Source organism: Dasypus novemcinctus, chromosome 3 (genome assembly GCF_030445035.2).
Source record: "Dasypus novemcinctus isolate mDasNov1 chromosome 3, mDasNov1.1.hap2, whole genome shotgun sequence".
In the NCBI taxonomy this organism is placed as follows: domain Eukaryota; kingdom Metazoa; phylum Chordata; class Mammalia; order Cingulata; family Dasypodidae; genus Dasypus; species Dasypus novemcinctus.
Window position 1 is genome coordinate 186,000,730 of NC_080675.1, and position 13,639 is coordinate 186,014,368.

At 40.2% G+C, this 13,639-nt stretch overlaps 2 protein-coding genes across 7 annotated transcripts in view; both read left to right on the forward strand.

Annotated features, from left to right (window-relative positions):
• LOC101417561 (zinc finger protein 709-like) overlaps positions 1-13,639 on the forward strand; it is a 113,838-nt gene that overhangs the window by 32,807 nt on the left and 67,392 nt on the right. For 2 of the 6 annotated variants that reach the window (XM_058294857.1, XM_058294858.2), the window contains exon 9: positions 276-4,422. The exons of the other annotated variants lie outside the window; for them this stretch is intronic. In XM_058294857.1, the coding sequence (XP_058150840.1) occupies positions 276-2,021 (1,746 nt within the window). In that variant the 3' untranslated portion in view covers positions 2,022-4,422. Of the gene's footprint in view, positions 1-275; positions 4,423-13,639 lie in introns of those variants that run through there. 6 annotated transcript variants of the gene reach the window in all.
• LOC139438308 (zinc finger protein 596-like) lies at positions 2,235-3,365 on the forward strand. Its single transcript, XM_071213415.1, has 2 exons — positions 2,235-2,325; positions 2,500-3,365. Exons 1-2 carry the CDS (start codon positions 2,235-2,237, stop codon positions 3,363-3,365), a joined length of 957 nt encoding a protein of 318 aa, XP_071069516.1.

Below are 13,639 nucleotides of genomic sequence, written 5' to 3' on the forward strand. Positions count from 1 at the left end.
TCACATAAAAATCAAATTGCATAAGCAGGTTTCATGAATGTAATCTTTGAAACATCATGAAGCTCAAAATTGATCAGATAGCTCTGCAGTTAGATTTTTATAATAGAGAAAATCTATGTGTATGGATTAGAATACTTTTTATATGAAACCAGCATGGCAGATATTTTGATTGTAGACTACCACTAGTGGATTAGCCTAGGTTTCATATATAGGGAAATGCAGGAATTCATTTAAATGGACAAAAGTTTTACAGTCTCTCATCTAATTCACCACAGCACAGATCTCACACCCAGAAGAATTCCTTTAAATATATTTCTTTGCAAGAAGATTCCTCTCTCAGATCCATAGTGAACCAATATGCATTGATTCACTTAACAAAGAAAGCCTATTTCAGGAAACCACCTCCAGCAGTCCTCAGTGACTATTCATATTTTAAACGACATAAACATCTTCACCATACAAGTAAATCATATGAATGCTTTCAAAATGATAAAAATTGTATCCAATGCTCTGAACTCATGCAATACAATGTAACTCCCATTGGAGAGAAAACCCATGAATGTGACCTAGGTGGGAAAGCCTTCACTACATCCTCTTCCCTTAAACAGCATGAAAGATGTCACACTGGAGAAAAACTGAAAGAATGTCATCTTTGTGGGAAAACCTTCATTCAATCATCTTCCCTCAAAAAACATGAAAGAACTCACACTGGAGAGAAACTCCATGAATGTCATCTTTGTGGGAAAGCCTTCATTCATGTATCTGACCTAAAACGACATGAAAGAACTCATACTGGAGAGAAACCCTATGAATGTCTTCTCTGTGGGAAAGCTTTCAGTCGACATTCTCATCTTCAACGTCATGAGAGAACTCACACTGGAGAGAAACCGCATGAATGTCATCTTTGTGGGAAAGCCTTCTTTCACCTATATGCCCTAAAACGACATGAAAGAACTCACACTGGAGAGAAACCCCATGAATGTCATCTTTGTGGGAAAGCCTTCTTTCACCTATCTGCCCTAAAACAACATGAAAGAACTCATACTGGAGAGAAACCCCATGAATGTCATCTTTGTGGGAAAGCCTTCTTTCACCTATATGCCCTAAAACAACATGAAAGAACTCACACTGGAGAGAAACCCCATGAATGTCATCTTTGTGGGAAAGCCTTCTTTTACCTATATGCCCTAAAACGACATGAAAGAATTCACACTGGAGAGAAACCCCATAAATGTCTTCTATGTGGCAAAGCTTTCAGTCACCGTTGTTCTCTTCGACGACATGAGAGCACTCACACTGGGGGAAAACCATATGAATGTCATCTGTGTAGGAAAACCTATAGTCATTATAATTCCTTTAAATGTCATGAGAGAACTCACACTGGAGAGAAACCGCATAAATGTCATCTTTGTGGGAAAGCCTTCTTTCACCTATCTGCCCTAAAACGACATGAAAGAACTCACACTGGAGAGAAACCCCATGAATGTCATCTTTGTGGGAAAGCCTTTTTTCACCTATCTGCCCTAAAACGACATGAAAGAACTCACACTGGGGGAAAACCATATGATTGTCATCTGTGTAGGAAAACCTATAGGCATTATAATTCTTTTAAATGCCATGAGAGAACTCACACTGGAGAGAAACCGCATAAATGTCATCTTTGTGGGAAAGCCTTCTTTCACCTGTCTGCCCTAAAACGACATGAAAGAACTCACACTGGAGAAAAACCCCATGAATGTCATCTTTGTGGGAAAGCCTTCCTTCATGTATCTGCCCTAAAACGACATGAAAGAACTCACACTGGAGAGAAACCCCATGAATGTCTTCTATGTGGTAAAGGTTTCAGTCGACATTCTCATCTTCAACGTCATGAGAGAACTCACACTGGAGAGAAACCCCATGAATGTCATCTTTGTGGGAAAGCGTTCTTTCACCTATCTGCCCTAAAACGACATGAAAGAACTCACACTGGAGAGAAACCCCATAAATGTCTTCTAAGTGGCTGCTTTCAGTCAACATAGCTCTCTTCAACTACATGAGAGAACTCACACTGGGGGAAAACCATATGAATGTCATCTGTGTAGGAAAACCTATAGTCATAATTCCTTTAAATGTCATGAGAGATCTCATACTGGAGAGAAACCCCATGAATGTCATCTTTGTGGGAAAGCCTTCTTTCACCTATCTGTCCTAAAACAACATGAAAGAACTCACACTGGAGAGAAACCCCATGAATGTCTTCTAAGTGGCAGCTTTCAGTCAACATAGCTCTCTTCAACTACATGAGAGAACTCACACTGGGGGAAAACCATATGAATGTCATCTGTGTAGGAAAACCTATAGTCATAATTCCTTTAAATGTCATGAGAGATCTCATACTGGAGAGAAACCCCATGAATGTCATCTTTGTGGGAAAGCCTTCTTTCACCTATCTGTCCTAAAACAACATGAAAGAACTCACACTGGAGAGAAACCCCATGAATGTCTTCTAAGTGGCAGCTTTCAGTCAACATAGCTCTCTTCAACTACATGAGAGAACTCACACTGGGGGAAAACCATATGAATGTCATCTGTGTAGGAAAACCTATAGTCATAATTCCTTTAAATGTCATGAGAGATCTCATACTGGAGAGAAACCCCATGAATGTCTTCTATGTGGCAAAGCTTTCAGTCACCGTTGTTCTCTTCGACGACATGAGAGCACTCACACTGGGGGAAAACGATATGAATGTCATCTGTGTAGGAAAACCTATAGTCATTATAATTCCTTTAAATGTCATGAGAGAACTCACACTGGAGAGAAACCGCATAAATGTCATCTTTGTGGGAAAGCCTTCTTTCACCTATCTGCCCTAAAACGACATGAAAGAACTCACACTGGAGAGAAACCCCATGAATGTCATCTTTGTGGGAAAGCCTTCTTTCACCTATCTGCCCTAAAACGACATGAAAGAACTCACACTGGGGGAAAACCATATGATTGTCATCTGTGTAGGAAAACCTATAGGCATTATAATTCCTTTAAATGCCATGAGAGAACTCACACTGGAGAGAAACCGCATAAATGTCATCTTTGTGGGAAAGCCTTCTTTCACCTATCTGCCCTAAAACGACATGAAAGAACTCACACTGGAGAGAAACCCCATGAATGTCATCTTTGTGGGAAAGCCTTCCTTCATGTATCTGCCCTAAAACGACATGAAAGAACTCACACTGGAGAGAAACCCCATGAATGTCTTCTATGTGGTAAAGCTTTCAGTCGACATTCTCATCTTCAACGTCATGAGAGAACTCACACTGGAGAGAAACCCCATGAATGTCATCTTTGTGGGAAAGCGTTCTTTCACCTATCTGCCCTAAAATGACATGAAAGAACTCACACTGGAGAGAAACCCCATAAATGTCTTCTAAGTGGCTGCTTTCAGTCAACATAGCTCTCTTCAACTACATGAGAGAACTCACACTGGGGGAAAACCATATGAATGTCATCTGTGTAGGAAAACCTATAGTCATAATTCCTTTAAATGTCATGAGAGATCTCATACTGGAGAGAAACCCCATGAATGTCATCTTTGTGGGAAAGCCTTCTTTCACCTATCTGTCCTAAAACAACATGAAAGAGCTCACACTGGAGAGAAACCCCATGAATGTCATCTATGTGGGAAAACCTTCAAATATCTAACTAAAAATGACATGGAAGAACTTACACTGGAGGGAAACCCCATGAATTTCGTCTATGTGGGAAAGCTTTCAGTCAACATAGTTCTCTTCAACAGCATGAGAGAACTCACATTGGAGAGAAACCCCATGAATGTCATCTATGTGGGAAAGCTTTCAGTCAACATTACTCTCTTCAACAACATGAGAGAAATCACACTGCAGAGAAACCTCATGATGTTATCTTTTTGGGAAAACCTTTGATCAATATGCTAGTCTTCAAAACATTTGAGAATTCACACTGGAGAGAAATCCTATGAATGTTGTCTATGTGGGAAAATTTTCACTTTTAGTTCTGCCCTCAGGAAGCATTAGAGAATTCATGCTGCACAGAAATCATAATATATGTTTGAGGAAACATTAAGTATTCTAACCTTAGACAACAGGAGATTACTTAAACTGGAGAGAATCCCTATGAATGCCAAAAATTTGAGAAAGCCAGCAGTCAATATTCTTTAAGTGTAAAAACTCACAGTATAATAGTTTTGGGTATGAATGAGACTTCAGCCACAGATTTAACCTTTAAACATACCAAAGAACTCACATAGTGAAAACAATGTTTTTAATCTGTTCAGTAGTTCCTGTAGTCATCCATACAACTTCAGTAGCTTGTATGTAAACTTTAAGCCCCCGAACCCCAACCATTTTTTACTTATCATTTATATATTTGTGTATTGAGTGTAATAAAGGCTTTATTTATCACTACCTTTTATACATTTGTATTTATGCACTTGTAGGAAGCAAGATATGGAGTTACACACCAAACAACACAATACAATAATACTGGCACTTACAGTTACCCAAATGGTTACCTGTACTGCAGATCGTTGTTTCTTTAGGCTGTTTTGAAGTACCATCTAGTGTATTTTCATTTCAGCCTGAAAGACTCCCATTAGCATTGCTTGTGAGGCAGGTCTAATAATGATGAATTCCCTCAGCTTTTGTTTTACAGAGAATGTCTTAATTTCTCCCTCATATTTTTCCCTCCCTTCTCCCCTCCACCCTGCTCTTTTTCCTGTCTGTGTCCATTTGTTGTGTGATCTTCTCTATTTCTCTTTTTTGGTTTTTGGCTTCTCAATTTTTCCTCTAGGATGCACTGGGATTTGATCCTGGTGACCTCTGATGTGGAGAGAGGTTCCCTGTCACTTGTGCCACCTCAGTTCCTGGTTTCTGTTGTCTCACCTTGACTCTCCCCTTCATATCTCTTTTTTGTTGCATCATTATCTTGCTGCATGGCTCACTGTGTGGGCACTTGCTCACCACATGGGCACTGGCTTACCACATGGGTTGCCACATAGGCACCACTTACTATGCAGGCACTGGCTTACTGTGCAGGAACTGGCTCAATGTATTGGTTGCCACACAGGCACTGACCCATCATGTGGGTCACTGCAGTCACTGCCTTGCTACATGGGCCTGGCTCACCACATGGGCATGCCTTTATCAGGAGGCCCCAAGGATCAAACCTGGGTCCTCCCGTTTCGTAGATGGAAGCCCCATCACTTGAGCCACATCTGCTTCCCTCTCCCTCATTTTTGAAAGAGCAAATCACCGTATAAATTTTTGTCAGGCATTTGTTTTCCTTCACAACTTTTAGTATTTCAGCCCTCTGCCCTCTTGCCTCCACTGAGTTCTGGTGAGAAATCAGTCACTTCTCAATCTAATTGGGACTCCTTGTATGTAAAAATGTTGCTTTTCTCTTGCAGCTTTCAAAACTCTCATTGTCCTTTGTGCTTGGTAGTGTAATCAATATATGATGGAGTATATTTTTTCATGGTTATCCCTTTGGTGATCACCAAGCTTCTTGGATTTTCATATTCACACCTTCTTAAAAGTTTATAAATGTTTCTGTTATTTTTTTAATATCCTTCTGGCCCTTTTTATCTTTCTTCTGTATTTGGCTAAGCCAAATATATTGTCATGCAATAGGCGTTTTAGGCTATTTTCACTTTCAATATTTCTTTTCTCTTTGTCCTTCTCAGCCTAACCCACATCAAATGTTTTTATTCAAGATCACTTCCAACTCCAATCTACTCTTGAAATCCTCCTGAAAATTTCTCATTACCATTTATTGTGGTATTCAACTCTGGTACTATTGTTTCGTTGCTTTTATTTAAATTGTTTACATTTTTCTCTTTACTTAAACTTTTATATTGCTCATTTATTGTTTTTCTGATATACTTTACTTCTTTACCTGGACTTTGATTCACTCTCTTTAGAGTTTTTAAGATCTCTCTTTAAAATACTTTGTTCATTATGTCCACATTCTCATCCTCTTCATTAGAATTTTCTGTATTTTTATCTGCTTCCTTTGGATGGACCATCATTTCATATTTCTCCATTTGTATTTTGTTTTTTTCTTGCACATTCTATGTGTTAATATTTTAAATGGCAATTCTTGTATTTATGCCTGGGGTGGATTTTTTTCATTTTCTAAACAGCTGGTGAGAAGACAAACATTTCCTTGGAATTCAGCCCTCTTATCAGGAAGGTTTGTCGAGGCAAATGTACTGTGCAGGGTTTTCCTTGTCTTTCTGGGCCCCCGTCTTGTCCTGTGGCTTTGTTTGTTAGTTGTTTTGGAGTTTCACTGTTTACAGGAGTATGGTTTTCTGCTCTTTTCCTAGTATATAGACTGCCCTTTCCTGAGTATTTGAAGCTGTAGGCCTTTGTCTCAGACTGTCTGCTTCTATAGTTTTTTACACTCATTTCATTGTCTCATGCTGCTTTTGTGCAGAGTGTAAATTCTGGTAGAAAGATCACCTCAGGGATGAATTTCCCAAGTTGTTTCCTAGCCATAACAGAGCCAAGGAGTAAAGAAGGGTTGCAGACTTGCTCCAATGTGTCCTGTGAAGGAGGACAGTAAGGACCGCAAAACTTGAATGCCTTCCTAAAGCTGAGCTTTTCTAGCCTTGAAAGCAAATGCAGCACTTCAACTTGCTCTCCCCCACAACCGTGGGGAACTATTGCTTCTTTAAATCACCACTGCCTCTGCCTCTGTCCAGGAAAGTTTGGTAGATGCCACCACCTTTGTGCAGAGCAGGTTGAAACAATAACTTCCTCCAGAGTCATTACGCAGTGATCTGAACTCAATAATGAAAAGCTGTGATCAGTAATCAGCTGTTACTCTCCTGTTCTTGGGGGATAGGAATTTTAAATACCTTTCTGTCAGTGATAGCTAGCCAGGGTCTGTACCCACGGGGATGGCCTTTTATAAGAGTGTGTGATGGGCACCAGTAGCTGCCACTCAGAGACTATAATTACAGTTTTTTATGATGGCTTATTGGCCTCTTCCTCCTGCTCCTCCATGGATGTTGTACAGTGTTATCCTGGACCTGGACATTTGAAATAGGTGTTTCAGATGTTTCCTCCCTATTTTATAGTTGTGGAAGGATTGAGTACTGGAACTCCCTACTCTTGTTATCTTCCTTTTGTCTCAATTTTTATTTCACCTGCAGGTCTCCATCTTCAATTCTGATAATCTCCTGAACAATAAATGGCCTCACACTCACCACAATATTATTCTTGGAAGCCTGATTGTAATCTTGGTTCCAGAATGAAAAGAGATATGAGAAACCATGAGCCAGGCACTGGTAGCCCCAACCTCATTGATCTCAGATTAAACCATTTTGACAGCTCCCTGGTATTCATGGGGGATTCTTATAGTTCCATTTATTCATACCGTTGTTCAAGAGGATGTAGGCATCATGCCATACATACCTGAAATGTGGGGCTTTACCTCTACCTAGGATTGTAGACAAGGTTGAAACATTGGTTGCCACCATCTTTGTGCAGAGCAGGTTGAAATAATAACTTCCCCCAGAGCCATTACTCAGTGATCTGAATTCAGTAGTCAAAAACTGTGATCATTGATCAGCTGTAGACAGTTTACTATGCAAATGCTTTGGTCCTGTATTGCTCAAGACACCACCACACAAAAGATATGAAAGAAAGTTTAAAATAATGGCCAAAACGTCAACCAATTCCATTCCATAATTCACAAGGCACTCTGCTTGCAGCCCCCAAAATCAGTGGAACAAATTGCTTTGTAGTGCATCTTGGGAACATAGGCTCAGGCACAAAAAATTTTGTAGTAAATGAACATTTTATTAGTTAGCACAAATGTCCAAAACAGGAGGCAAAAAGATACAATCATGGCCAGTCTCCCAGGCAGGCCTGCTACTCAGGCCAGAGTTGGTAGATGCCTGCTCTACATGCTCCACTAGAAGAGAGTGACTTGTAATGTTTCAGTGTTGAGTATTTATACACTCAGAGGGAAGATGACAATAAATCTTAACATATTTGATCTTATTTCACAATTTGGAATGTTGTGCACTTATATACACTGAAAAACTGGCATTATGGTAAATTACTCTCACCTTGATGGTGCTTTATTCATAGCAGGCCTAATTAAATGCCAGAAAAGATAGCCATTGTTTCATGCAATGATTTGAAGGAATTAAAAAGAATTATCATGTATAGACTTTCATTAATAGCAATGCTTCAGTATTGGTTGATCAGTTTTAACAAATGGGCCACACTAATCTGCAATGTCAGTCGTGGTAACCATGTGTGGGTGCCAGGATGTTGTATTGGAATTCCCTAAATTGTTATTGTAATTTTTCTGTAAATATGAATCTAAACATCTCTAAATATAAAGTTAAAACATAATCACACTAAAGAAAAAAAGAAAGACTACTATGGTCACTAATAAAGTATAGGTGGTTACAGAGATATCCTTTCATGTGAGGAGATGAAGTGAGCTTCAGGCTTAGTTATGAATTTGAAGGAGGCAGCCATTCAAAGTGCAAGAGTTTCATGGCAGCAATCACAGGAAGGGCAAATGCTTTAAATGGGGAAAGAATTTCCCCAGTTCAAGGAACAGAAGAGAGAGTGGGGAAAATTGGTTGGGAATGCAATTGGAGAGCTGAGAAGAAAGCAGATCACATGGGACTTTGGAATCTGTATGTAGAGTGGTGGGAGCAGAGTAGAAGCAACAGGAGGAACATGGCATGTTTCTGGTCAAGTTAACCCTTTTTTTTTAGGATTTTACTTATTTATTTATTTCTCTCCCCTCCCCCCCCACCTTGGTTGTCTGTTCTCTGTGTCTATTTGCTGTGTCTTCTTTGTCCACTTCTGTGGTTGTCAGCGGCATGGGAATCTGTGTTTCTTTTTGTTGCATCATCTTGTTGTGTCAGCTCTCCGTGTGTGTGGCGCCATTCCTGGGCAGGCTGAACTTTTCTTTCACTCTGGGTGGCTCTCCTTACAGGGTGCACTCCTTGTGTATGGGGCTCCTCTACTCAGGGGACACCCCTGTGTGGCAGGGCACTCCTTGTGTGCATCAGCACTGCACATGGGCCAGCTCCACATGGGTCAAGGAGGCCCAGGGTTTGAACTTCATACCTCCCATATGGTAGACAGATGCCCTAACCACTGGGCCAAGTCCACATCCCAAGTTAACCCTTATTTGTTCTAACCTACTAAGGTAAGGAATAGTCAAATGGGTAAGAAGATGTTTCTGCCTAACTTAGTGAATCTATCCAAAATATGCAAATAGATGAACAATATACTTGAATATGCAAATTTTAATAGGCCTATTTCAGTTGGCCTTGACTATGTTGCTTGTCATCTTCCCCCAACAACCTTGCTCAATCACTTCAGATGTCTTCCCTCCCTCTCTCTGGCTTTCCCTTGGCACATAAGCATGCTCTTCCCTCTCTTTATGTCTCATCCAAAACTGAAATATCTGCTTTGCTGAAGGCCGTCACCACTGTAAGTACTGCTTTTTTCAATCTCTCAGCGCTAGGGTTCTTAGATGAGTCTGTCATTACTTGACACTACTTACTCATTTCCAATTCAACTAGCTGTGATCTTGTCACACTTCAGCAAACTACTCCACTGAAACTGCTCTTCTAAGGATAATTTACATTCTAGTCCGCAATTGTAATGGACACATTCCTCTTTATCTTCTTGATCATTTCTTCCTGATTTCTCTCATCATTATTTATAGGTTTGATTATATTTTTCCCTACTCCCACCTTGGCCTACCCATGTCATCCTTTTCAACTTCCTTCCTACCCTTTGGTTTCTTCCTTCTCAGTATAGTCTTTCACCATTTATCCCTTTCCTGTTGATGCCCAAAGTTTCAAACTCCTGCCATATACCCCTTATTCTAATACAATTTGGAGTGACCACTTCCAAATTATGGATTCAACTGAATCAAAATACAAGTGAACCTAACTCTTCACATCTAGTGAGAACTGTCTCCTCAGCCCCACATCTGAATTTCCAGTTGAATTCTCATAGACACCTCAAACTAAAGCTCTTCATACAATGTTCTTCCCCCTCTTCCCTGTCAGGGTGCAGTCACCATCAATGCTCTAAGCCAGAAGATAGAAGATTTCCTTGGCATGTCCTGCTCTCTCATTCATTAATGCACTTAGTGATGATGTGTCAACCCTACTCCCTAAATACATTTTCTTAAGTTCCGTCCTCTTCCCTGTTTTTCCTGCTATAGACTATCCCAAGTGTTCATTACTTGTATCCTGGCTCTCTATCACAAGATTTCTGCTAGTTCCTCTGCCTCTTGATGGAACATTCCCCAGTTCATCCTCTATATTGATGCTATTAAAAATATAACAACCCTATTAAAAATCTTTCACTGGTTTATGTAGTCTCCACAGTAAAGTCCAAATTCCTCAACATTTCATACCAAAAATCTCATAGTCTGGTCACAGTTCATCTCTCCAGGCTCACCCCTACCATCTCATCAGAGTTATGCTACACTAGAGGTCAGAATATTCTAAAAAGATTCTGAGTAGAAATTCACAAGTTATTAATAAAATTCTGAACAAATAATTTTAATTTGTGAAAGTGGGGAAATTGGTTTAAACACAGTAATGGGCATTAAGAATAGCCAGAAAAAGAACAGAATGTAAGTTTTGAGTACTGAACTCCTGTTTTTGATTGAAAATCCATTAACATCCTTAGGAGTTCAGTTTAGAAAATGCTACTGACAGCATTTGGAACAACTTATAACAGGTCCTAGAATATGCTGTGCTCCCTTGCTTCTCCATCTCTGTGTGAGATACCATCCATTCATTCATTTACTTTTTTAGTACAAAAACATTCATTGTACATCAACTCTATATACTAAAACTAGTATAGGTTGGATATTCAGAGGGAGAAAATGGTCTACATAAGCCAAATTAGAAAACGTGCTTTAAAAAATCAAGCTGAATGTTATGAACTTGGCAGTATAAAGTATGAGGAACTGAATTGGGGAAGATCATGAGACAGTAATCTTGCCCCATGCTTCTTCTACTATCTCTGAGGTAGGTGTCAGGGTTTTATTTTAGGTATTTTGAGACATAGATATTAAGATTGCATATATTTAAAGTTATATTTTCTTCATGTATTCATTCTTTTGTTATGAAATATCCATCATTGTCTCTAGTAATGTTTCTTGTAGTCTATTTTGTCTGATACTAATATAATTACTCCAGTTCTCAATTGGTTTCTGCTTGAATGATATGTCTTTTCCCATCATTTTATTTTCACTCTATTTGTGTTTTTAATCTAAGATGGGTCTCTTGTAGACAGTATATAGTTAGATCTTGTAAATTCATCCAGTTTGATGATCTCTAACATTGGGCTGTTTAGGCAATTCACATTCAATGGGTTGTTGGCATTTCTGGAATTATAAATCTATATTAGTAGTTATTTCTTTTCTGTGTCTTCTTTCTTGTTTTTCTGTTTTGTATAAGTTATTATTTAGTGTGCCCTTTAAATTGATTTGTTTACTTTTAACATTTCCTTTAGTTATTCCTTTCATATTCTTATTGAAAGATTGCAATACAGCTTATTTTATACATTCTACTTCAGATTAATCCAGAAATACAGACACTTTTCTCCAATGTAACTCTATTTCTTTTCCCTTTCCTTTAGGTTGTTATGAAATATATTTTTTATGTTACAAATGCTCCATGTAATAATTATTGATTTATACAATTTTCCTTCTCATAAATTAAATCAAAAAATAAGAAAATGTATACCTATAGAAGCTTTTATATTAACCCACATATTTATCATTTCTTGTGCTCTTCATTGCTTCCCAATGGAGTAAGTTCTTTTCAGTCTGCAGTACTTCCTTTCAGTTTTCTTGAAAAGCATGTACAGTAGTTAAAATGATTTGTCAGATGCGGGACAAGATGGTGTCTGAATGAGTGCACCTGATAATCTCTCCTGCAAAGAAGTGGCTGAGTAAGGTTGGAGTCCTGCTGGACCAGGCTGTTTTGGGTGCTTGCAGGGCAGGAGGTGTCTGGACATCAATTTAGCAGGACAATGACAGAGGAGATTCTAGCAAGAAGTAGAATTTTGGGTCTCTTTCACAGAGGTTGAGGTTGTGGGCGGGACCCTTCCCCCTGGGGCTGGTGGCCTGGCAGTGGCAATTCCTGGAGGTTTTGCTGTGATGGGGAGTTCCCAAGCCCTGAGTGGGCTGTTTTGGGGGCTTGCAGGGTGGGAGGTCTCTGAAAGTTAATTTGGTGAGACAGTGGTGGAGGAGATTCTTGCGAGAGGTGGAATTTTGGGTTTCTGACATGGAGGTCAGAGGTTCTGGGTGGAGCCCCTCCCCCTAGGGCTGGCAGCCAGTCTGAAGTGGTCCCTGAAATCTTTGTTGCATGGGGTGTTCCCAAAACCTGAGAGGGCTGTTTCAGGGGCTTGCCGGGCAGGAAGGGTCTGGATGTTGCTTTGGTGAGACAGTGACAGAAGAGATTCTTGCAAGAGGTGGAACTTTCAGTTTCTGACACAGAGGTCAGAAGTTGTAGGTGCAACCCCTCCCCCTAGGGTTGGCAGCCAGTCCACAGTGGTCCCTGAAATCTAAGTTGTGCTGCAGCACTCCCAAAAACTGAGCAGGCTCTTTTGGTGGCTTGCAGGGCAGGAGGTGTCTGGATGTTGATTTGGTGAGACAGTGACAGAATAGATTCTTTTGAGAGGTGGAATTTTGGGTTTCTGACACAGAGGTCAGAGTTATTGGGTGGGACACCTCCCCCGAGGGCTGGTGCCCAGCTGTGGGGATCCCTGAAGGCTGTGTTGTGCTGTGGTGCTCCCAGGCCCCCTGTTAACCAGATGGTTCCCAGGTCTGTGTCCCCTAAACCCTGGTGGCCCATGCTCCAGAGACTCACACACCTTGAGTCTGCAATATCAGACTCCCCATCCCTGAATCCACTGTGTCCTGAAATCCATCTGAGGTCCTTGATTACCCTAGCCCTGGGCATTTGTGGGTTTTATTTTTTCTCTCTCTCTCTCTCCTTGAACTTAGAGTAGTGTACCAGCTGTCCTGGGGAGAGTCTAGGAAGAAAGGAGAGGTAAACCTGCTGAGAAAGCCCAATTTACCTAAAGGTCCAGGGATAGGAAACTTGGTCTGGGAGAAAGTGGAGTCAGAAAATCAATTAGACCTCTCCTAGCACACCTAAGGGGAAGGACTATAGGAGGTGCTATCCAAGCTTCCAATAACAAATTTGGGGTTTCTGGTGAGGGGTAGGTGCTCTCACACTGGAAATAAAGAGTCATAGTTTTCTATGTTGAGTTGGATCAACAAGGACCTACTTGAATCTCCTACAGCTTTCCTGCTGCCCTGGGAGAGAGAGAAGTGAGGAAAGGAGAAAGGGGGAAGGTCATATCCCTAAGTATATTATTTAAGTGCAAAGAGGATTCCTAGCTTGAAATGTTGGTTTTGTTTTTGGGGTTTTTTTGTTGTGTGGTTTTTTTTTTCTTTGTTCTTTTTGGCATGGTTGCTAATATTGCATTGTCTCCTGGTGCTGTCTCCCATTGTATCCTCCAAGGTCCTTTTTCATTTATTTAGTTTTTTTTCTCTTTTTCTTTTTCTTGCTTTTTTCTCATACTTTTTCTATGCCCCCTTTCTCTT

Bases quoted from the DNA above. Each gene is read 5' to 3' on its own strand.
- LOC139438308 (XM_071213415.1), top strand. From the start codon at position 2,235: ATGTCTTCTAAGTGGCAGCTTTCAGTCAACATAGCTCTCTTCAACTAC. The intron at 2,326-2,499 runs GTGTAGGAAAAC...TCTAAGTGGCAG, and splicing joins AAACCATATGAATGTCATCT to CTTTCAGTCAACATAGCTCT.